The sequence below is a fragment of the Zosterops lateralis genome, assembly GCF_965231275.1.
Source record: "Zosterops lateralis genome assembly, chromosome: 4".
Taxonomy (NCBI): domain Eukaryota; kingdom Metazoa; phylum Chordata; class Aves; order Passeriformes; family Zosteropidae; genus Zosterops; species Zosterops lateralis.
This window is the reverse complement of record NC_139765.1, coordinates 10,587,224-10,612,802: the sequence shown is the minus strand read 5'-3', so window position 1 is coordinate 10,612,802 and position 25,579 is coordinate 10,587,224. Positions and strand designations below refer to the sequence as shown.

General features: G+C 40.3%; 1 protein-coding gene across 1 annotated transcript; it reads right to left on the bottom strand.

Moving 5' to 3' along the window:
- Positions 1 to 15,864: 15,864 nt before the first annotated feature.
- Positions 15,865 to 23,958, bottom strand: RERGL (RERG like; the record flags this gene model as incomplete). Its single annotated transcript, XM_083860678.1, has 5 exons — positions 15,865 to 18,082; positions 19,205 to 19,353; positions 21,104 to 21,177; positions 23,715 to 23,771; positions 23,907 to 23,958. The coding sequence occupies 5 exons, from the start codon at positions 23,956 to 23,958 to the stop codon at positions 17,800 to 17,802; spliced, it is 615 nt and encodes a 204-aa protein (XP_083716804.1). The 3' UTR covers positions 15,865 to 17,799.
- Between the last annotated feature and the right edge of the window lie 1,621 nt (positions 23,959 to 25,579).

The following is a 25,579-nucleotide window of genomic DNA, read 5'->3' as shown; positions in this document are numbered from 1 at the left end:
ATGTGGCTAGCCAGAACATCTAGGGAATAACATCTTGTATTAAAGATGTGCATTTTTTTCAGTTAATCAAGCAGAAAAATGTGGATTTACCTCATTTTTATTAGCTCCTCTTCTCATTAATACTTTTTTCTTTTCTATTACTATATAGGACAGTTTCAATATACTTGTGCCTTATATGCAGCCAAATGTACATACAGCAGAGAGAGTATATAACTGTGATCAATTTTTAAGTGCTTATATTTAAGAAGAAGGAAGGATATCCTCATCAGTTTTACCAATGGCATCCCCTCTCTTGAGGGGATGAAAATGAAAAATACAGATTAAGAGATTTTCAAAGTAGCCTGCTGATGTTGCATACACAGGTCCTGGAAGGCAATTCCTCCTGTAAGTTCAGGGACCCTTTCAGCTGCTGATCTTGCTTCCATTTATAAAATTTGTGAACCAAATCAGGTGTCTTGCCCAGTATTTTGGTGTCCTTGGAGTGAACCATGCCAAATGTTTGTGTTTTGTTGTTTCCTTTGCCTCTATGGTTTGGCCCAAAGTTTTGCTGAATCAGGAATGTGTGGCTCCATTCAGCTGTTGTTTCTGAAGGACTTGGTGATCTGTTTTGGGGGGTTTAAAAATAAGAGTCTGAAAGACACTTTTTTGAATTGAATTATGTTTTGTTGATTTTCAGTCATAAACTGTGTGTAGTCATGTCAGTTTTGAGGAATAACCATGCTTTTTCTTCACAATGAGGAAGCACAGATCTTGAAATTATTTTAAAAAATGCAGTAAGTTACTAAAAAGACTGAAAGACGAAATACTAGAGAGTATAAATATGCAAAAGATATTTACCCAAATATTTGTATTAGTGTTCTAAGAAGCTGACAACTTCCGTGAACTGCACCAAGAATACAAATTGTATAACTAGCATATTCCAACCTCCAAATGCCTTTCATGTCAGTATGAGAGATATCATCAGGCACTTTGAAAGCACCAGCCTATTTATAAAGATACCATCAAAAACCTGCCTGATGCTGCTGACTTATGAATCAATTATCTGGACTTGGCCAATGATATATCTGTTCTGAATTTCAGAGCCATGTGTTTAGAGCAACATTGTACACAGGTAGGCTATTCAGCATCCCAACAGGGTTCTTATCTTCGTGTATAGGCCTGTCAAAAAGAGAGAGAAAAATATCCTTATTGTAGGACCTGTTTCCCAGAAACACTTTGTTAAAAGGGGAAAAAAAAATTGGATATCAAGTTATACATAACTAGAGGTAGAAGAAAAAGATTGATCAGCAGTGTGTACGGGGGTTGTTGCTGACAGCAGAAAACAAATCTAATTTATTTGGAAACTACTGAAGATGGTCAGTCGGATTTGTATTTAAAACCAAGTGGTTGAATGACTTAGAACAGAGGCAAAGTTTTTTTAGCACAGAATTTAAGCTGCTGTGGAAAAGCATAAACAATCCAGCTTGGACACTGAAGTGAATAATCCTGCAGATGTTTCTGTCGGCATTGAGGCCCAATGAAGTTTCAACAAACATCTCAACTGAAATGTCGTGGCTCTTTACCTTTCAGGCGCCTTCACTTCCCTGGTCCCAAGTCTCTTTCCCTTTCTAGATACACTTTTAAATTCGGTGCCTTTATATTGCTGTGCCTTTGCTCTGTTAGAGTGATGCCTTAGGATTTTAGCTTTCATATTTTTCATATATTTATAATCCTGCAATACCTTACTGTATAACTCTGAACTCCATACACAGTGTGAGCTGCTGCTTTCCCATTGTGGTCAGACAGAACAATTCCTTTCCAGGCCTGGGAATCAAGGACACCTCACTGCCTCAGGCCCTGAGAAATGTAAACAGAAGTGAGGTGGGGGGAGCAAACTTGGGGTAAATTACTTCATTACCTGAAGCTATAATTGGAAAATTGACCCCCAATATGCAAATAGAGCAAACTTATAAAAGTGTGAAAACCCGTGACCCCTGGTCCACTTTTTGAGTGTAGCCCCTGGGGGTGGGGGGGGGGCTTTTATAGAATAATATAAGATTAATTAGTTATATAATTAAGTATATAATTATAAGCATCAAAAGATTTGTTGCTACTTTGATAAAGTTGTGTTGAAATTGTAGAGAAAGGGTGTTTGTCAAACCCTTCACATGCAGGACCTTACAACATCCCTAGTTACTTCTTGCAATGTCCTTACAGCTGAGGGCTCTGAGTTATTCCTGTACAGATCTGAGGACCTGGCCCTGGGCTGCCAAAAAAGAACAGGCAAACCAGCTGAGATTGAGAGTAGAGAGTGGCACAGGCTGCTGAAGTGACTTATCCAAGGTCACCCCCTCTCTCTGTTTCAGTTTAATTTGTTTACTTCTCTGAGGAGATTACGGTGCTGAGCTGCTGGACTGAGTATTAACATTTCCTGAGTTCTCCTGGGAAGTCTGAGTTGTCACACACCAACAACCAGAAGTGACAAAGCTGGCACATGGTACCAGCCCACAGGGGTCTCTGCTCATCTCCCCTCCTGTACGAGTCACGTCTGTCTTTATCAGCCAGAACATCCTGCCATGGCACCCAGCACCTCTGCTGGTGTTTGATGGTGGAAAAGGAAACTCGGAATTGCCCTTCTTTCTGAAGGGAATGCAGGATTGTGGGCAGCTGGCAAGTGAATGTATGAAAACCTGACAGGTTTTAGATTGGACTTTTATGTGTGGTACCCAGCTGGATTTTTCTCAGGTTACTGGAGAGCATGATTGCGCAGTTCGAGACAGACTTTTCAGAGCACAGGGGTTTGGTACTTTGGCAAATCCAGCCTCTTGAAAAGTGTAGCAATTTCTATATCAGCTTCTACCCACCTCTCCAAAAAAGTAGGTATATTGAAGTTGTATCACAAGCTCTTTCAATATCTGAGTTACTACATAGGCGTAACTGGTGACTTTTTGTGTATTTTTATTATTGACAACAGTATTTGGGATGACAGAAGAAAACTACCTGAAGAAAACCTGTAAATCTGAATTTCTTTTGTTAATATAACACTTTATATTATAAAAGGGATGTGGGCTTATGCCAGTAAGTATGAACATATATGCTAATTTGAGGCAATTGATATTCAGATATGAATTGAAAAATGTGGCTTGAGAAAAATTTGATCTTTTTAATCAAACTACGTGATTGTAGTTTCCTGGAAGTTTTATTAATTCAATACTGGAGATGGTACTCTTCCCACAAAACATCCTAAAAGGAAAGATGTCACATAATCCCATCCAGATAGCATAGTCACAGTTTTTGTTTCAATTGCATAAAACTTTCCACAGGTGGGAATTTTAAAGATAACCTCTTGCTAAAAACAAACAAACAAACAAATAAACAAACAAAAAGTAAAAAACCCTCCAACTATAAATGTTCTTATCTAGTGATATTGTCATATACATGCAATTAATTACTAATTTTGAAATAAGATTCTTCCTAGTGAATGGAGATTGTCCACCACAAAATCTATTGTGACTATAAATAAACCCTCAAAAGAAATCAAAAATGGTCCCCAGGTCATGCCTTCAGCCCTTCTGCACCAATATTATATATTTTGATAATATTTATGAAATATTATCATACGTATAATAATATTTCATTATAATACATAGTATATTAATATTATTATGTATTATAAATCACTTAGGGTTTATAAAGGTATGATTGCTGTATGAGACAGCACTGAATCCTTTTGCTGGGTGCTCTGTACCTGAGCTCTATCCAAAGTCAGCAGGAAGCTGCAAGGGCTTTAGAGCACCTCTGCAGTCTGGCCTCTTAAGCACTTATGGATTTGAGGAATTAAACAGCATCAAGCATAGCAAATATTGGCCTCTCCTCAGAAAATATTTACCATCTCATTTATTGTTGTATGTCCCCTGCACTAGGAGGATATGTTAACATTAGCAGCTATGATTTGCTAGGTGAACTGATGTTCCAAATTGACAAACTCAGCTATTTGTTCAAAGGCCCCTCAGGTTGATTTCTGGATGCTTTGCTCATCATCAAGGCATCTGTTCCATGTTAAAATGTCGCTGAGGTTTTAGGTACTTCTGGCTTTATAGAATAATTCTGAGCCTCATTTATTTTATATGAACAACTTGCCAATTTTGTGAGTAATAATATGGCAAGTGTTTGTATATATGAGGTATGTTGTGAGTTGAATGTTTCCAAGCCTTGTTTAAAGAAACATTTTAATTAGCACTCAAATGTTGCAGACTGGGAAACCGAGGCATAAAACTGTAAGATATTCACTGTAACAGGTTTTCACAGCAGCCAAAATCCCCCTTTTCATAAAGAACTTAGTCACTTGCAAAGTGGGTGTTGGGCTTCCAAGTAGTCAGGATTTTTGGAACATTTCTTCTCAGTATGAAATATGTGTTTCCTGATTTCCAGAACCTGGATCCACAGCCTAACTATAACATAATTCCCTCATCCCTTTCTCTAAGCGTTGTTAGAGCTCCTACATAATTCTTCTGTAAGAAGTCAGAAAGCAGAAGAAAAATCTTCCTGTTGTAACTTTTTGTTCTGCAAGAGATCTTCTGAGTTTGAAATTGGAATAAGCACTGAGCTCATAATTCAATATTCTTATGTTGCATTTTGGCTCATCTTTGCCTACTCGTCTGTGGGACTTAGAGGAAGCTGGAAGAAAGAATTGGGAAGAAGAGAAAGGGTCAGTTGATGGAACCTGACCAGGCCAATTCCTTTGCTGTGATTTGAAGTGAAATGTAGCCCAAACGCCAAAATCATCTTGCATTCTCAGGCTATCAAGCTTTGAAAGCCTGACAATAGAACTGGTCAAGATGTCTCTCATGAAATAATTTATGCTTTGCTTCATAAAACCTGTCTGATTAAAAAAAAAAAAGTGTCAAGGCTTAACATAAATATTTACAAGGAGGAAACTAGTCAGACTTCTGTATTTGTCCCAAAGTCCTGAAAAGAAAAAGGGTTCTTCCCTTCAACCTCTCCTCAGATGCATGAAAAACATGTTTTCTTCTCTAAGGAAGAGCTTTGCAAAGAGTGTTGAAGTGGTTCACAGAGGCAAAATCAAGAACAAGTTGGTACACAGTGCAATTATGGAGAGCACATGCTTAATTGTGATAGGCTATTAAGTTTTATAATCTGAAATCAGTGACATTTGCAATAATTATTATTAATAGCCCAGTTTCTTACTCATCATATTTAAATGCAGCTTTATGGCTTAACAATCTAAAGTAATCAACTTCCAATTGTGCCTAAATCAGAACAGTTGGGTGATAAGATGTGCATTCAGTACCTCTCTCTCACTACGTATTATTCTGCTGTAAATAAGAAAAAAACAAGTCTGAATGTGGTTTACCCAAAATTACTTGACAGTCACTAATGGAAAGCCCTGTTGAAATCCAGGTACAGTTTTCCATAATGCTGAAGGAAGGACTGTGGCTTTTTGTGAACCTTCACTAAACCAGAGTTGTGCAAGCCAAAGAAGAGCACCTTTATGCCAGTTAATAGATTTTCAGTGGTCCCAGCACCTTGGGATTGAGTGTCTGACCACCCAAACTTCACATAACACCTTCTCAAGATGTTGTGCCACTAATGACTTCTCTAGTGCTGACATCTTTGCTAGGAATCCTGCTTTGAGTCATCTGAGAGGGGGGAAAAATGAGATTCAAAGCACCAAAAATAATGCAGGTGAGAAGAGGCTTATGAAAAATGAGTACAGCAAAGGACAATTTGGGAGAGTCCTCTCAGAAACGAGCAGTGGGCGGAAGTGCCTGTCTGTGTCCTTGTCACATCTGCCAGGGACTTGGGAACTTCATGTCATTTTAAATTGTCTGAGGATCCTACAAAAGCTCTTTTGATGCAGCAAAGGCTGATATGCTTTAAGAAGTCACTGGGAATGCTTTTTCTGAATAGAAATGTGACATTTTAAGAGCCCTTTTTTTTCTTTTTAAACTGCAATCATGCTTTTATCAAAGGCTTTCCTTAGAAACTGTTTCATTTCTTAATACTCACACAGACAGCATTAACTGGTTCTTTTAACTAGTTTAAAAGTTAATTTCAAACTAAAAAGTGTTCTGTTCTTTGGGAGTTTTTTTGTTGCTGATGTTTGGGGTTTTTTAAGGACAGACAACATCCAGAACAGAAGACATATCTGGATTTGATGTAAGCAGAGAATATAATTGAAAGAGATAGATAAGACTCTTTTGTGACATTAAGTGAAATAATTCTTAAGAGGTAAGGAACAAATTGACTCTTCAAAGCCATTTTTTCTCAAAGGAGTTAACATCCACAGGATGCATGAAAAGAGGGTTTTTTTTTCCTTCACCTTTAGTAACCAGGCATCTTCTTCACTGTAACTTGCCTGTGTGTTTTACACCTATTTTAAATGAATTAAAGATGAGCAATTCACAGAAGTAATGCATTTTCTGTCAGGCCATTACCACTTGTTTTCTCAGCATGTTCTGCAGCTCCATCTAAAGATGTCATTACAGAAATCAATTGGTGTGCAAGGTGGTCCGCATTTACTGACAACAGATAGTTAGAACTACAGTAAATACAGGGTTTAAAGGAGGCACTAGAGGTATGTCTTTGCACTATATCTGGGTCTGTTAGACAGTGCTTTGTGTTATAGGTAGGTGGTGAATGTCAAGGTTTGCTTTCGTTCTGGATATTCCATGCTGCAGTGCCTGTTAATAACTGTGTGCTTGGCACTCCTGTCAATTTTGTGTCTTGACCTCTGGGTCTGCTAAAAAAGATATGCTGTATGCCAAATGTAAGTGGGGTGGGACAAATGTCAGAGCTGAAGTAAAAGCAGAGTTATCTTACCACAATGGATTTTGAATATCATGCAATAACAGATTCCTATTTTTATACTGTTTGAGAAATACTCATTTAGACAATTTTCGTCTGGCCACCTTAGCATCCATTAAGAGCACAGCTGAAATTCTTTATAAATATCCTTGCGACATGAAATTGCAAGGAAGAGAAAGAAATTTGTATCTGTCATGTGGTCAGACAAATCTCCATGACTATTCCTGAGGACTTGGCAGTTTTTGTCGGCCTTGTACAACCAATGGGTGCACAGAAAGTCTCCTTCTGTCACTGGCTTTCTTTTAGACAGGCAGAGACTTCCCAGCAGCTCAGAGCTGTGCTATCCCCATGGCAGGTCTGAGAGTTAAGTAAAGAGAAAGGATTTATGGAACAGAATCATACAGGACAGGAGAGGACAGGTTGGACAGGAGAGATGGAAGTCATCTAGTCCAATCCCTGCTGCATCTGAGGTTAATTTGGAATCATTAACCTCCATCTGAGGTTAATTTGGAATCATAAAATGGCCTAGGTTGGATATCATGTTTTCCAAAGCTCCCTGCCATGGGCAGGGACACCTTCCACTAGACTAGAGTTAGATCCAGTTGCTTAGAGCCTTTCACAGCCAAGTTTTGAAAACACTTCCAAGAACAGAGGTTCCAACCTTTCTGGAAAACTTGTTTCAATTTTTTAACCACTCTCAACTTATTTCCATACCTCCAGCTGGAATTTTCCTTACCGTCACTTGTATTTCTTGGCCTATATCCTTCCACTGTGCATCCCAGAATATGCTGATTCTCTTTAGCCCCCTAGCTGGTAGCTGAAATGGGCAATTGAATCCCTTATCCTTCTCTTACCCTTCTCTTCTTCAGGCTAAATATTTCCATCAGCCTCTAATCTCATGTCCTGTGCCTTTATTAAACATCTTCATGATTAATGGCCCTGTGTTGAACTAACTCCAGCCTGTTTCTCTGGAGAGACACAAAGTTGGTTGACCAGTTGGAAAAGCTGGATTCAAGGGTGCAGTGCCATCATCCTTGAAGGAAATAGTCAAGGTGTACACTAGATATGAAGTCAACTTTAGATTGTCTTTTAATATTCAAAAAAAATAAATATTCTCCAAGTTTACAGCCCATCCAATTTCTTTGTCCGCCTCCTCTCAGTGCCTAGGAGGAAAATGAGAAATCCTGGGCATCAGGAATTGCAGGTTCCATTCCTAACTTGGCTTTCTCTGCTCACAGAAATATCTTTATAAAATGAAGATCTCTTTGTGACAGCAGAATGGGAACGAGTTGAAAATTTTAATATTGAATAGTTAGAAAAATTGCCACCAACAACAGGTTATTTCAATAGAACATTTTTTTTTTCATTATTAAAAGTATTATTGATTTCTGTTAGATTTTTCCCTGCCTTTGGAAAGTATAAAGTCCTTAAATAATTTGAGTTTTCACTTATTTTCTCAGAATTGCGGCATATGACTGATAACTGCCTTTAGAACTTCTAATAGCTAAATTACAATTATTATGCAAAGACCTACAATAGACAGTTATATGGATTGTTAAATGACTTTGCCTTTTTTGCAAACCATAATCATTTTCCTTTATTAGCTGAAGGATTTCATAATTTAAGGGAGATGAGAACCTATAAGTCACACTTTCAAATAAGGAACATGGATATTGCAAACATTAAATTCTCCCATAAAAATGTTAAGGCATCATTAAACTAGGATCAGATTAATACAATTCAGTCAACTCTAGATAGATATCTCCTGTAATAGGCTGAAACAATACCTAGTGATATAGGACGTACAAGATTTTACTACAATCAATTTATAAACCTATAAAACATACAGGTATCACTCAAAGCCACCATTAATTTTGCAAGCCCTGTATTAAATCAAGTGAATTTGGTGAAGGAAAAATATTCCCCGCCCTTACTGTAACTCCCTTTCTATTGTTAGCTGCTATCACAGCATCTTACTTCCACCGTAAGTCAGATGAGAGATGCCTTCTGGTGGAGGTTGACCTGAGAATCTGTGCTTGATTTATCCATCTGTTTAAGTGTCTGAAAGATTTTTAAATGAATTTTCAGGGCGTAATTTAATTCTCACTTGTAGCATTGTAAACCTGGAGTCATCCTGTGTTTATTCCAGAATAACAGCAAGCAGGGTTTGACCCCAGGTTTGATCAAATTAAAAACAAAGACTTGCATCTCTTCTAATCAGCTGGGTAAAGGGAGAGAGTTAGCTGGGGAAAAAGAAGGTTTGGACTAAAGGCTCTGTGCACGTTCCTTCCAAAGGTACAAGGTAGCCCTGTGGGTCTGGAGAAAGGGCAGAGCCAGAGACACAGAACTGGAAATGCAGAAGTTCCAAAACATGATCTGTTTATCTCTGCAAGCCTCACAAGTCCTGGTATGCACATATAAAGTGTTGTTTATACATACATATATATATATATATATATATATACACACACACACACGTGTATATATACACACATTTTTTTTTTTTTATATGTGCCTATATATAGAGAGAGGTATGTATGCACATATAAAGTGTTGCCCTAGTCGAACCCCTGTATGGGCATATCAGCATTGAAATATTTTAGCATGGATGTCCAAAAACACAACAGATTTTTTATTGCATGTGCATATGGAAAGAGAAGAGAGAGGGAAATGTTTCTCCCATGGCACCCCACTGCCCCAGACATGTATCAGTGCATTATGTCAAACAGGGATCAGGATATGATCACAAACTGTACTGTATCTGTTTTATGTATTAATAATCAGAGTCTGTTGCTAAATTCTTTGCAATAAGACCCCGGGGTTGAAGCAGGACTGAGAGGAAACAACAGAAAGGAGGAAAGAGTGACTTGCCGAGCTGAGCAGAGCTGGTGTGACTCCTAGGAGATTTACAGCAGAATAAAGAAAAAAATCTGTTTGCAGGAACTGTTTAAAAGATTATATAGGGGGAAAAAAAAGTTTAAATCATCCTGGGAAGACAGACTGGACCATTCAGGACGGACCTACATATATTGGCCTTCCTTTTAACATAGACTTAACTGCGTGCATCCTCTATAGTTAGAAAGAGAAAAAGCTCCATGAACAACAGTATAGGTTTGTAAATCTGTATTAATGATCCAAAATGTAAGCAAACAAAAGGAGATGTCAAATACAGTAAAAGATGAGTATAGATTGGGTTCTTTGTAAAGCCTTCCCATTTGCATTTAAGATAAGTTATGCGACTTAGTTCAGTATTTGCAGTATTCCCTAAGGTCTGTATAGGACAGATCCCAGACTGCCTCAGTCATTTAGTGAATCATCTAATGCAATTGAATTCTGAGTGACAGCCAAAATTATATGTAGTTAGTAAAAAATGTTGTTGTATTTAATCATATAATTGTGCATCCATTTAGATCAGCCCAGCAATCACAAGAACCCTTATCCACAAGTACCTTTACCTATGTGACTCGTGGTTAATAAGTAGGAAAGCTCACTCAGAGGGCATTCTCAGGCAGAGAATTTGAAGAATAAGGCCTAGCTATATGCCAGCAAGAGACATTACTAAAAATCCATTGTAGATCAGGATTATTTTTAAATTGGGGTTTTTTTTGTATGCAGCCACCTCATTGCAAAGTAAAAGCCACTACCCTGGTGGTATCTCATGTGAAAGAAACTATGAAGAAATTTCTGTTATAGTTTACCAATTTAAATGTATAGGGGTGGAAAAAGGTGGAAAATAACCTTTCAGCCTAGATACCCACTGAACATTTTCTGAATGGCCTTGTCAGCATATTCTCCTCCAATGACTTCTGAACCTGTGAGTGAAATTTGAACAAGGACGTTTCAAAGTGCATTTTCTTTAAGATTATTGAAAAAAGAAGTCTCAGAATATAATGCAGAAACCCTGGTTGGCACTTTTAGGAAGGCAATCAGGAGCATGCATCTGCTGGGCCTCTCATTCTGATGTTTGGGTGCTGTAGTGCTGTAATAGCTGGAGATGTGCTCAGAAACTGGTGTCACTGTGGCCTCACCTCAGTGGCCCAAAGGAAACAACCCACTGAACAACTTTGTTGTATAGCTAAACTTCCTGTTTAATGAAATAATGTGAACTAGAGCCATTCTCCAGCTGCAAAGAGAAGGACTTGCCACAGCAAAGGAAGACACAAGTGGTGCAGAGATTTTATCCTGTCTGTTTGCAAGTAATGAGCTTGGTTCATCCCATATGGCTGGTAATTGCTATCAGAATAAGTCACAAAGTGAGCTCATGGCTTTGCTCACACACAAATTGTAGAAACATATTTTCCAAGTCAGAAAACAACCTATTAGTTGAATCACGAGCTTGGAAGTCGAGAGACCTGATTCAACTTTCTGCTCCACCTTAGGTTTTTGGAGCTACCATAGCCAAGCATTTAAAATATGCAGACTGCAGTGAAGCATCAAGGTCTGCTAGTTAGCTTTTAATGAGCTAGCTTGGAAGCAGACTGTGGCAGTACTCAGTTAACTTATCCTCAGCTTCCTTTCCAGTTCATCCATTAATTTAACTTGTGACAGTTGGATTTCAGGGTGTTTCGTGAAGTTCAGCAGGGATCAAATATAATCCAGCACTCTGATCAATCATATGAAATAAATTTAGCATTAAATGACCCAGTGGTCATCTCAAGTTAGATGTTAATTGTCTAACCATAGGGACTCAATTGACTTTGTAAAGTAGGACAGATGGGCTCTGTAGTGCTGAAGATGAAGGACAAAATAACTAGCAAAGAGCCCCAAGAGGCCATATTTGGAACATGATTCATCTCACCTAACTTTAGAGATCCCCAACTCTCATTACCTTTAGAGCTGGTGGAGACTTTAATGCCTTTTGGAGAGTGACTCATCTTCATGATTTGAGGCATCACCTTGATGAAGTAAATTGTTTGGTAGGAAGGCATATGGATGAGGGGGGAATCTGGAAGCACATCTCTGTATGGGGCTGGGCAAACTCAGCCTCAGGGTCTTTTCAGGAAGTGACCTTGCTTATTTAAAGGTTGATGCAGTGTATCTGTATTACAGCTTGCAGGTAAGAGGAGGAGCATTCTTGCCTAAGCCCAGCTTTGATCCCTGCCATGTCTCTCTGTCATGCTCTGGGGATGATGCCTTAAGTTTTAGCTTTCATGTTTTTCACATTCTGTGCTCCCTAGGGCTGAAATTCTGAGCTTCATATTAAGTACTGGTAAGCTTTCTGCACAAAGCAGGGAGACAAAACAAATAATTTTCCTCATGAAGACCAAGGACAACTTTCAGCCCCAAAAGCACAAACAATGGTGGGCTGGAGGGAGGAACAAGAAGGATGGGACCTCACAACCTGAAGCTGTAATTGGACAATTAAACCCCAATATGCAAATAAGACCTTGTGACCAGCCAGCCATTTTATGAAATTTTGGGTCCACCTTGTGTGTAGCCCTGGTCAGGCCCTGTCCTGCCCAAGGTGTATCCCAGATGCCTTTCAATAAATCCCTACTTTATTCTCCAGCTCTGTCCAGTCTCTGTTTCAGGTCAGCCTTCCCAAGGCATCAGGGATAATACCTTCAGGAAGCCGTAGAAAGACAAACTGAAAAGTCAAAGCTGTTCTCAGACCAATAGTTGTTCTGGAAACAGAAGCTTTGGAGCCCTTCTTGAGGATATTAATATGCATGGAGGGTGTGTTAACAGGAAAACTTTCAGAGTCTTGGATGAGAGAGCTGAACTTTATTTCAGCTGAAACAGCTGAGTTCAGGAGTGTCATTCATGAAAAAAAACCTTCCAGTCTGCAGTTTTATTAATAAGGATCCTCTCAAATGAAGCCTATGAGATGTCACGTTGTTAAACACAGAAAAATAGATTGAAAAATTTTACAGTATTGGAAGGCAGAAGGGGTTTCACCTGTAAGGTTTTGTGATCGGTGCTCTTGGATTTATTAACAGGGATATTTCAGCCGAGGAGGGATGAAGTGTAAGGAAAACGCCACGAGAGGGAGACGTTGGAAGCAGGAAAGCTTTCGGGTTTCTCAACCTGACACAGCGGGTTACTTTTAAAAGGCACTCTACAGATGTTTGTTGAACCCTCAGGAAGCTCACGGCATCTTTAAAATAAAGTTTATTCTGGGAGGGAATTCGTCTGGAAAGCTACAAATCGCTTTGGGAAAAACAAACAAACAAAACACACTGCAACCAAAAACCTGTGTGAAGCCGATTTAAAAAGTTGTTTTTATTAAAAACAAAATCTTCACAAGACACCACAGTGCCTGTTATTTTAAGGTCAGATGTTTTTATTTTTGCTTCTTTTATATATATTTCAAGTGGTAAAATGCATTAGATAGTGTGGATATTATGACATTTTACTGCTCAATATGAGCAGAGGAGTGTACAAGAAGAAAGACCTGCTCAGAGAGATCACCCTTCTCCAATTTTCTTGTTTGTGGTATGTATTTCTCACTACTGTTAAGACACTTCCCTGGAAAAACTTTGGCTATTTCCCAGGGTTCAGCAGTTATTCAATGCATATCTGAACTTTTAGCCAGTCGTGAAAAATGAATGTGGCAGTAAATGGCTCAAGTCATGTCAAATATATAGGGCTAAATGTGGATATTAATTATGTAACCAGAGGGACTCAATTTACTTTGTAAAGCAATTAAAAGAAGACAGGAATTTACAGTCTGTTTCTGGAAAAGAGTAATGCCTGTTTAAAAATAACTTTCTACCCAGAATAGTTTGCCTGTCTCACATAATATCAATTATGAGGGGGGAAAGAGTCCAAATCAACACAACAGAAGGCTTTGGCATTTACAACACTGCTTCTTTATGGAAATATCAAACCCAAGTTTTAAAACAATAGAAGTTGACAGTTAGTTAAAGTGCACTTTTAGGCATGTAAACAAAGGCTTTGCTTTTCAAACTGGCTGAAGAGCACATCAAAACTTGTCTTCTCTTTGTTTTCATCCCTCATGAGCATGTTAAGGATTTGAGAAGGTCTGGGGTCCTATGGACAGGAGGCAGAGGTTTCATGGTTTTTTAACATACAGTTTAATATTGCGCTAGATCATTCTAGTAGTCTTTCTGCCTGTCTCTCTCTTATTTTATTTTATTTTATTTTATTTTATTTTATTTTATTTTATTTTATTTTATTTTATTTTATTTTATTTTATGTATTTCTTGCTTCAGAGTGGATAGGCAAGGATTGCTTCCCAGCTGCATCAGAAATGGAGCAGAACTGGAGTTTGTTCCCCTACCCATAAGCAATGTATGAAACCTCATTAACCTAAAGCACCTGTTCCAACAGGCATCCTGATGGAAAATTAACATGTTCTTGGATACCAACTGCATTTTAGTTCTGCTTTGGGTGGCTTTCATTTTCCTCTTCTTTTTAGTGTATGCTCTGAAAATATTGATGAGTGATTTGGGTCTGACTGTTGGTGAAAGGATCACAACTATTTTCAAGCCAATGGCCACAGCATCTGCCCCTCTCTCTGCCTCAGAGATGGAGAGAGTGCCAGGATCAGACATCTTCAAATATCATCTTCAAAGCAGTGTAGTCAGAGAGAAAGAAAAGCATCAACACTCCCCACATGCCTCAATGTTCTCCTGTCCATCACTTCAGAAATGTCTTCTAGCAATGGGCTAAAAAACCTATAGTAATGTCTTCAGAGTACAGCATGTTTGGTTGCTCAATACTGTATTTAATTATTCCTTCTTTTCAAGAGTGCCATGCTCTATGTTTTCCTGTGACATTTTCCCCTCTGCCTTGTTGTGAGCACAACTACAGTGGGATTTTCTAAAAGAGTTTAATGCATACAGACAAGACAGTGGGAAAAGGAACTGAGGTGGTGTTATTCTAAATTGTTTATTTCAAAACTAGAGTGAGAAAGAGCTTCAAAAAGCCCTGGAACTGCTCTGAGAGACAGCATTTAGGAGCCATGGGCTACTACCTTTATACTTCAGTAGAATCTCTTTGCTTCTATGTCACAGTTTCCAAAATAAAAACGAGTTGAAGACAGGGAGAAAGAACATCACTTCTGAGTGTCTTTCTCAGGCAAAATTCTACTGACACAGGAAAGTTCACATAAGCAAGGACTTCTAGGCATGGCAACAAGAAAGTTTTAATTCTTGTACAGCAATTTCAGAATCTTTTGGTGAGAAAGGATAGGGTTGTATGCTAAAGCAATATCTGACAACACAAATTGCTCCATTTCCACACTTTTGAATGAGTCTGATAGGCTCTAGGTGATGTCACTGTCAAGGCTGAGCATTGGACATCATTTACTGTGTTATATAAGCAGGGTTCTTGCTTTATTCTTGTTTGCAATATGGCTGTGCCAGGTAATATATTTCCTTCTCTGTTAGAACTCCAAGAACACTTAGCAAAACATATATATATATATATGTATCTCAGTCTTTTAAGTATTTTTAAAGGTCTTAGTTTTTAAAAGTTATTTAAAATATACATATAGAATGGGAGAATGTGCATCTGTTTTAACATTCTGCATTCTTGTACATCTGCACCTAACAGCAATAAAAGACAAGTGAAATCCTGATGCTGAGAACACCAAATTATGTCTGTGCTGGGTGCTTTAGTATGCTTAAGTCTAAACCATCCTGTTTCTAAATCATCCAGCTGTTTCAGGTGGTTTTCAGGTGAGCACAGATGTCAGCTACTCTCTGTTCCAACACTTACTCCACACAGACAAAAAAAGCTGTGGGCTGTACCACAGGTTCCATCTATCTGAAAGCCCACATTCCCAGGAATATGAACAAAACTAATTGGCCTCTCTGTAGCTGTTTTGTAGTATTTTTAAAAGGATAAAGCATTTTTTAAAAGTCTCTCTTCACTGCTTAAAGGCACATGGAGGCTTCTTCATTGTGCTCAGCAAACACAGGGAGAGGTTCTCTTTAGTGCCAAGTGGCTGATTCCCATATTTACCTTCTCCAGTTTGAGTTTCAGATCTGCATGGTGCTTCCCTTTTACAGCAGTCAAAACAAAAGTCTGTAGCTTTATACCAGAGTAAAGGGAAAACAAAAAAACTCACATTAATACATCCATCTTATATCCAGTTTATTGAATACCAGAGCAGTAAATACAAATAAGAGTTCTGGAATCTGGCAATGCTAGAACAAGATAAAGCTACAACTGTCTGTCAGTGGTTCTGGGACCCTGTGTGGGCTGGGAAGCTGGAGGATGTACATGAGTAATCTGCACTTCAGTCTCACTGATATTGACCATACAGTTAAAATACAATGCTCCTGATATGGCAGAGCAGCATCTGCAGAAAAACAAAGCAATCCTGTGCCTGTCAGCTGAGAACTATGTTCCAATTTTGTAGTCTTATAACAAGTGAAATAAAACAGTAAAATCTTTCGCTTAAAAAAAGGATGTGATCTTTGGTCAACACCATAAAATGTGCTTTAGTACTATTTTACCACCTTACTGCTAAGATTATATGTAACTTTTTTATGCTGTATTATGGGTGAAGACTCAGAAACTGAAAGTAACCTTTGTAGTTTCAACACAGGTAAAATTTCAGAGAAAAGGCTTCAGCTCAGCATCCTACAAAGACTGAATCCCAGCTGTCCCCTGCAGTGGGTAGGAGGCAGCAAATCATCTTCAGATCACTTCCCTTTCATAATTTCTGTATGAGCACAGCTCTTGCAAACACACTGGGCTAAGCCCTTATTTAGCTGTCTAGAGTAAGAGCTCTGAATGTCAACTGACAACATATTTACACCATCTGATGTTTAATATCCACATCTGAAAAGTGTAGCTAACAGTACTCAGTGCTCTCTCCAGTGGCATTTCAATACCACAACGATGAGAAGTTGTAAGGACATTGGTTATTAGGAAGAAACACTCTCTGTGAGCACAGGTCTGACCTTTAAATCCAGGCAGACATCCTAAAGAACTTGGGCTCTTTGCCAGCCCGTGCGCTTTCCAAGCTTCTGCTGCCATCTGAGACTGAGCAGTCACATCCACCTTACAGCTACTCAAACTTTTCTTAAAGCTCACAAAAACTTTTCTGTGAAAGGGATCAACCCAGGCCTAATGCTGGCCCTTGCTCTAAAATCACTCAACAACCACCTTGCCAAAACAGTCCAGTGCTCACTGACTAACATTTCACTAACATTTCAGTTCCTACACTCCTCAACCCTCTCTACTTTCTGTCATCACTCATGGAATAAAAAAAAAGAAAAAGATACTGAAACAGGAGACAATACTGCTTTATATATCTGCTTCACTACTTCTGGTGCCTCTGCAAGGCAGTTTTGCAGGTAAATACCTTTGGTAGATTTGGTGTCTAAGCATTTAATTCATATGAATCCCATCAAGTGTAAGGCACACAAGGACCTGAGTTAAATATAAATACATCATGGCATGAAGCCCCAGGTTTTTTGTTTTTTGTTTGGTTTTTGTTTGTTTGTTTGTTTGTGTGTTTTTGGGGTTTTTTTGTTTTGTTTTATTTTTTTTCTTTTTTTTCTTTTCTTTAGTGCAAATGTTCTTGCACACATGAACAAAAAAAACTACTCAGAATTCTGAAGTAAGATTTTGATCAGCAAGGCTGAGTTTACTGGATATTATGTGGCACTTAGGGATATGGTTTGGTGGTAGACTTGGTAGTGTTTGGTAAATGGCTGGATTTGATGATCTTAAGGGTCTTTTCCAATATAAGTGAATCTGTGAAATAACTGTTTATGCTTCAGTTGCACCTAGAAGCTCTATCCAAGACCATGTTGGTGTTGAATAAATACAGACTAAACCTCTCCTCTGGAGCAGCTTACAGTTTAAGTGGCACAGGCCTAAACAGTAAATCTGTAGCAGAGCTTGAAATAGAAGGTCAGGTCTTCTAGGTCTAGACCATTCTATCTCTCACCTTTGGTTTCTACTGTCTTACTCCTCCAGATATTGACCTTTGGAGGAAATTCAGTGAATCCCAAGAGCTCCCTCTGCTCCATTATTTCAGCTTGTTCCAACTTCAAGGCTAACCTTCTCTTACACAGATTTCCTTCTCTTTCCAAACACATTGTTGATTAACTTGGCCATTGACTTGGAGCCACTTGGTCGTCTCTTTTCCTTCACTTTGAAATTGGAAGTGATATTCCTCAGGACTTTGGTGAACATTGCCACAACTTCCTGATAATGCTCTGCTGCAGACAGTTCACAGAATTGGCACTTGTTATCTATTGCCAGCTTCTGTCCTTCATCCCAGCCAACTTCCCTCATGTGGCATAGATCCTGTTTATTGCCAACCAAAAATATCGACGGCTCGGCCATTCTGAAATGAAGAAGGTTCCAGTTAGAGAAAAGATGTGTACAACACATCTATGTTGTGCTATATTCAGTGAGTATTAAAAGTATGTATGTTCAGGATAAAAGACATTGCAAAAAAAACCCCAAAATGAACTAACCAGCCCCCTCAACTTGCCAGGAAGAATTCTAATTTTCCATTTAGCAAAGGATTTTCCAGGCAAACTATTCTCTACCAGTAGATTTAAATTTTGTTTTCTCTACTCAAAGAATTAATGTGCTTTTTAATCCACTGCTTTTTTCATGCTCTATACTGTTGAGTATATTGTCAGCACCTGGACTTCATGAAGAAGCAACCTGATCATTATCTCCATCTGCAGGTAACAGAACAGAGTCCAAGAGATACATCAGTGCCAGTGGGATAACTCAGAAGGAAATACAGGAAATCTAATTCCAAGCTTCTGCTAAAATTATTCCTTTCCAGAAAAAAAACTTAATTAAGAGAGGTCAGCAGTAAAACAGACAGAAAAATAGGGGGTTTACTCTGCTTCTGATATAGGTAGAGGATTTCATTCTTTTATTTAGAAAGCACCTCAGCTGACTGATGCAGGAATACACACCTCCATCCACACTCACACCTGCAGTTCTGGTGATTCTTTTTTTTTTAAAGTACTTTCTTTCTTACCATATGGCCACCCATGTGCACAAATTATGTTGGGGTCACCGTTAAAGGTAGTTTAGGAGACATTTGTGGTATTACTTTCCTTTCTTGTGAGAAATGCTTTCTTCAGTGCCTGTATTTGTGCATCTCCATTGGTAATTGAGTGGAGGAGTAAAAGCTCAGACTGACTATGCCAGGCTTTTTAACCCATGTAAATCACAGCAGAAATGTTTATGGCAATCATTTAAATATTAATTCTGTAAGAAAGAAGAACAAAAATTCTGATGTACTTGGGCTTGCATACAGTAAAATAGATTGGAATTTGCCACACATTTTACCTTCGGGTACCTTGTTGTTGGCATTGTGGACATGAGGCATTTCAATGAGCCGAATTTTAATTGCTACTAGGATGGCCTGCAAGCTCACAAAAGTGTTCTCAGATATTTCCTATGTTTACTGAGGGGAAAAAAAAATAATAATGCCACCTACTTTTTCCAAACTCCTGTGTGAGACTCTCGGATCCTGTACAGCAGTGCTTTTGCAAATGCAAATGATGCTCTGTCGCTGATGTCGTAAACGATGATAAATCCATCAGCCCAGTGGAGCTCATCTGTGAGGGAGAGCTTCCCCTGCTGTGGCTGAAACGAGTTCAGGTGGAAAAAGAATGTCACCCTTGTGACTTCAGAGCCTTTTCTCTGTCACTGTGAATGCTAGAACACAGTAACTTTCACTGCAAAAGATAGTTAATAGGTCTAGGTGCTGGCATTGAATTCAGGCTAATGCTGCTCCAAAAGCCTTCTAAATAACCAACAGCAAAGATGGCACTTTGGATCACTGACAAGTTAATTATGAAACATTTACACTTTGTTTAAGCAGTGAAATTCCACCACCTGTACAGCCATTTCTTGTGCTTAATATTCTGCAGGGTTACATGAGAACAAAACACACAGGAGCCATCAACATTTGTGTGTTTTGTGGTTATAGCTCTGGTTTGCATGTCCCTAATATTCTGACTACAGTTAGCTTAATGATTTATTTCATGTTTTCTTTCTGCTTTGAATTGTTCGAGTTTCAAACACTAATTACCCATACGTTAAATTTCTGAAGAGCTAGGAAAAAAAATCCTCTTTTAGTCTGCATCTGAGTTTAACAAAACTAATGACAAAAGTCACTTGAGTGATAATAGGGTTATACTAATCCTTGACTCTCTTCACACCAAGAAACTGCCACACTTCTGATTTCCAGAAAGCAACAGCTGTAAACTGTCCCATTAAGTAAAGGAGTGTCATTTCAAAGCTATTTAAAATTAGCTTATCCCTGCACATGATTTGGAAGCAGCTAACAAGACCATATGACCTAAAATAGATTAAATACTGGAAGCTGGTCAGGAAAAAAAAAAAAAAAAAGTTTTTTAAAAAATTACTTCTCTAAACAGCTAAAGTTAGGCCTTGGTCCTAAGGAAAATAAATAAAAAAAAAACTAGTACAAGACAGCTCAGAGAGCACTAGCACAAACATGTGCCCATACTGTAGCAACCAAAGTCTCTCCTCATCATTTAGGCCTGATCCGTTTAAGCAGCTGCCACTCCCAATGTTCCAACACCTTAACAACAGAGCAGCCCCTGTACCACAGGATTTATATACAACAGCTGTTTGTCTTAACACTGGTTAAGTTTTTAAGTTGCTATGTTTAAATGTGGGTCAGACTTCCAGTGGTTTGGCTTTCCTATTAGCATTCCTTAGCCCGGCTGGTAAGAGGCAAGAGCTGCCCAAAAGGGAGCCTGGAGAGCCAGTGTGATCAACCAGACCTAGGTCTGCATGTGTTACACAGTACCTAAGCTTCTCTATTCCTGGAAATTAACTAAATTAATACTAAACTTTATTTCAGAGTGGCTTACTGTGATTAAATTTTAATTGTCAATGGGTACTGGCTGCATTATGGCTTTCCTTGGAAAAGGAAATGCAAGCTTTACTTCCAGGCCTGTCTACTTGGACCATTTGTGCAGCCATTTAATAAGCTGTTTGCTTCATAAGCTAAATTTCATTCATTTAGGGTATTTGAGAAAACTGCATGTAATCCAAACACTTATCTGTATTTACCTATGTAAACCAAGAGTGGCAAGTTATTTCTGGTTGTATTATTCCAAAATACAAATGCATTTCCACAAAATTTCAGCAATGAAGGGTTTATTTGATGAAATGGGAAAGCACTCAGTAGTTCTGAGCCCCAGCAACTATAAAATTTCTGTCTTAAAAAAAAAAAAAAAAAGAGCAGGGACAAATTCCAACAACCAAAAGTTTGTAACCCCTTGACCCTGTTAACCATATACACAAGTAATGAAGAACAGCTTTTCTTTTGATCTTTACCCTCCTCCTGCTAAATTCTTACCTGTGAACAAGGGTCATAAATTTCCAGGTGTATCTGCCTCCCATCCAGGCACAAGTGTTTAGAGTAGATGCATTCTAACAGAGAGATATTATCCAAAGAAAATCAGTATTACTGACTGGAGATGACAGTGAAAACAAAAGAAAAGGCAACAGTGAAATTTGATAGCACTGAGGATTCTTTGAATACTGATTATTTGATTGGTTACTCAAGACATTTAGAATTTTTTGTCTCTGATCTGGTTTATTTTGCATGTAAGGGGGGTTGTTAGGGAGGGGGGTTTTGTTTGTTTGTTTTGTGGTTTTGGTTTTGTTGTTGACTGGTTGGTTGCCTTTTTTTCTGAACATACACTGGAAAAAACTATTTAACTTTGCACCAATCAACCCCTTAGGCAGACCAACACCACTTCCCTGTGGTGTTCCCACAGAAGTTTTGGTGAATTAGTACTTTCAGACCCTGCTTTTCCTCTGCCCAAATGGACATGAGGAGAATTCACAATCCTCACATTCAGCTTGATACCAGGGCTCAGGATTATAAAAGTGGTCGCCAGACTATGCACAGTCCTGATTCTGCACAAAAGCCATTATTTAGAAATATTTACCATGGTACTTCTGGTGCTTTAAGAGTTCTCATACCAGGTGGAATTAGGCCAAGAGTATTTACAGGACCACGTCCATAGGATCTAGTTCAAAAATATTTCTGTAGAATCTTGGATTTAGGACTCTCCACCAGCACTGGCAGTACTGGGAATTCTACTGCAGACACACCATCACTACTATTTTAAGCAGCAAGTATTTTAAGTGTAACCAGTCTGTGGCTGCCAACAGGCTTTCTACACTATCATTTCTCATTTTCTGAACTACAGGGACAAGAATTGGTGTTGACACTACAGAAAACACACCTAAAACTGTGTCATGAGGGATAGCTCTGTCATCTCTGGAACTCAGCACCTTCATCATTCTTCATGCTCCTCTTAAGAAGTCGTCTGATAAACTATCAGTCCCAAACATCTCAGGGTACAAAATCTACAGCCCCATGATTGTTTCCCTAATTAAACAAACTTTTAATTATTATTTTGACTCCACTAATAGTGGCATGATCTTTATTTTAGCACCCCTACTACCACTTTCCTCATTTGCCTTTTACAGGACTTGCAGTACTGGAGGCTGAGAACAGAACCTGGTTTTGGTTGTAGGTGGCTTGGAGCACACATAGACCACATAATGTACATGTGGTAGCTTAAACCTGGAGCAGCAGAGGGACACAAACTCTCTGCTCAGTCTGTGTTTGTATAATTGGAAGTAATGGTAGAGCACATATGTACAATAGTAGGTCTTCCTTGAGAATAAGTTCATTTGGATACACTCAATACAATTCAGCTGAATACTTCTTTTTCCTTTGTTATTTACAGATGACTAGAAGCTACTCTGATTCCTGTGAAAGGGAAAAAACCCAAACTGAAGAGTCCTCCCCTTTAGCAGGGACAGAGGTAGATGGCAATCTTTGTGCCCCGTTAAGTTTTGGGACTTCTGCCACCTCAGCTGGGGGGGGCAGCACACTTCCAAAGTTATTTGTGCATCAGCTGAACGGTATTTCCACCCGGGATGTAAAAGTCCAAGCTCTGCTTTGCCACCTTCCGAGACTTAGGAGTGTCTTAACCATCAGCACACTCATTCTGGCACGGATGTGCCATTCCAGGCTGTGTGCAGGGAGCCTTTCCCCTATGGATGTGCCATTCCAGGCTGTGTGCAGGGAGCCTTTCCCCCATGGATGTGCCATTCCAGGCTGTGCGCAGTGAGCCTTTCCCCCATGGATGTGCCATTCCAGGCTGTGCGCAGTGAGCCTTTCCCCCATGGATGTGCCATTCCAGGCTGTGTGCAGGGAGCCTTTCCCCCATGGATGTGCCATTCCAGGCTGTGTTCAGGGAGCCTTTCCCCCATGGATGTGCCATTCCAGGCTGTGTGCAGGGAGCCTTTCCCCCATGGATGTGCCATTCCAGGCTGTGTGCAGGGAGCCTTTCCCCCATGGATGTGCCATTCCAGGCTGTGTGCAGGGAGCCTTTCCCCCATGGATGTGCCATTCCAGGCTGTGTGCAGGGAGCCTTTCCCCCATCACACCAGATCTCTCCTGCCTCACTGGGGGCCTCGAGTTATGCTTTGATTAACCACCTGTGCCAGACAAACAATCTGTTTGGAGCCCAGGAGGGGATATTCAGCACAACAGGTGTCGTTTGGGGTTTTTTAGTCTGATTCCTTTACTCTCCCCATCTCCTCCCTGACGGAGCTGACCCCCCCCGCAGCCCGGTTCTCTGCCCGTCCGCAGCCGCTCTGCGGGCAGCACCTCTCGGCGCTCCAGGGGCATCCCCCGGCTCGCCCTTTCCCCTCCCCAGGCCTTACACCCCGCCAGGAGGGAGCAGAAACTCAAATCTCCCCGCAAAGTTCTGCCACGCCGCGGTTTTCACCCGATTTCTCTATCAGAGAAGTGCTTGAGGCGCCGCACGTTGCCCTCCACAGGGAACACTCACTCCATCCCTCCATCCCTCCATCCCTCCATCCCTCCATCCCTCCATCCCTCCATCCCTGCCTCCCTCCCCGCCCGCGGGCCCGGGGCTCACCGGCGCTGGACGAATACTCTCCGATGAACCTCCGGGTCAGGAACCGCACCGCCAGCGCTGCGGGAGGGAAAGCAGAGCCGCGGTCAGCGGGGCCGCGCCTCCATCCCTCCTTCTCTCCCTCCATCCCTCCAGCTCTCCCTCTCTCCCTCCACCAAACCCGAGGCATTCCCTGCCTCTCCCCCTTCTCCTCACCCGACTTGCCGGCTCCGCTGCCGCCCAGCACGGCCACCTTCACCTCGGTCATGCCGCCGCCGCGCCGCCCTCGCCGCCCGGCAGCCTTTAAAGCGCCTCGGGCGACACCGCCCCGCATCCTGCATCCCTCATCCCTCATCCCTCATCCCTCATCCCTCACCCCGCCTCCTCCCGCCTCCCCGCCCGCCGGCGCCGAGGGAGGTGCAGCTCCCCGCGGCGGGGCTTGGCCTCTTCAGCTGCTGAGGGGCGCCTTCCTCCTCCTCATCCTCCTCATCCTCCTCACCCTCCTCACCCTCCTCACCGTCCTCCCCTCGAGTTCCCCGGTGCCGCCCCCGCCGCGCAAACTTCCCGCGGGTTTTCGCCTTCCCGCCGCTTCCTCCTCCTCACAGTGTGTCAGGAACTTGGGGGGAAATGGAAACATGAAAAACAGAAGGAAAAAGGGGGAAAAAAACCACAATCTGTGTGTGTGTGTGTGTGTGTGTGTGTGTGTGTGTGTGTGTGTGTGTTAAAGAAATGTGCGCTGTTAGAAAGATGAAAATGTTCTGGGAGTTTGACAGGGCTCTTACAGGACTGGAGGTACTGGGGGCTGGGAACAAAGACTCTGTGTGTGTGTGTTTGGTTTTGCTCTGAGTTTGTTTTGCAGCCTTGTCATTGTTCCATACCAGGAATATGAAAGTGAAGAAACTAAAGTGATGATTTTTTTCACCTAAGTGATTCTAGGGGTAACTTGCTATTAAAAATAATAATAATAATAATAATAAAATAAAATAAATAAAGTGGTTTGCACTTGTCTGTTTTCCGCCCCAGGTTTCAAAACTCTCATCTAACTCTCGCTTAAAGCTCTGATGTTGTACAAAAAAAAACCAACTTCTGTGGGCTTGCCTTTTTGTGCCTGAGATTGTTCTTATTCAATTTGAGTTTGGAGTTATGTGGTGCACAGTGTCCTGGTGAAAAGGAAAAATGTGAAATACCAGATTTGGCAGATGTGGAAGGTGAGGGCAGAAAGGGCTTATCCCCTGAAAAGACACCCTGTGTCTGCTGTACCTATTTTATTTTTTTTTTTTTCTTTTGAGGTTCCTCAGGTGCTCTCTAATGTCTGTTTTGTCCTGAGCATAGACAAAATCCATCTGTGCAAAGGTTTGCTCAGCCCACTGAAATAAGCGATTCCTTTAACATCCAGGTTTGTTGCACTTTTACACTTCTTCTGTTCATGTTTATTTTATTTGGTTTATATAACAGCCCGGCTGCTGCAAAGGAGGTGGAACTGGGAGTAAATAACTATCTGTATTCTGTGAACAATAATGCTTCAATCCAAAAAAGTTCATCTGAGAAGCACTGCCTGAAGCAGGAGCCTGCTGTTTGCTGTGCATGGCATAGAATTTTCTGTAAATTTCTGGGGTCTATGTCCCTGCAGAATCAATCCCCTTTTGGCTTACGGAGTAAAGTCTTCCAGGTAAGATCTTTTAAAGTCCTCTTTCCACCAAATCTTCAGGTAGAGTGCTTCAAATTTTACATCTGCTGCTCTAACATGAAAACACGACTTGGCCAACTAGGCCAGTGTGCCTAAAAACTCAGCAAAAACTAACAAAACCAGGAGAACAGGATTTTCAGCTGGATTTGATGTTTTCATTATCTGTAGGTTTGGATACATTCCTCAGAGGTATATATTCACA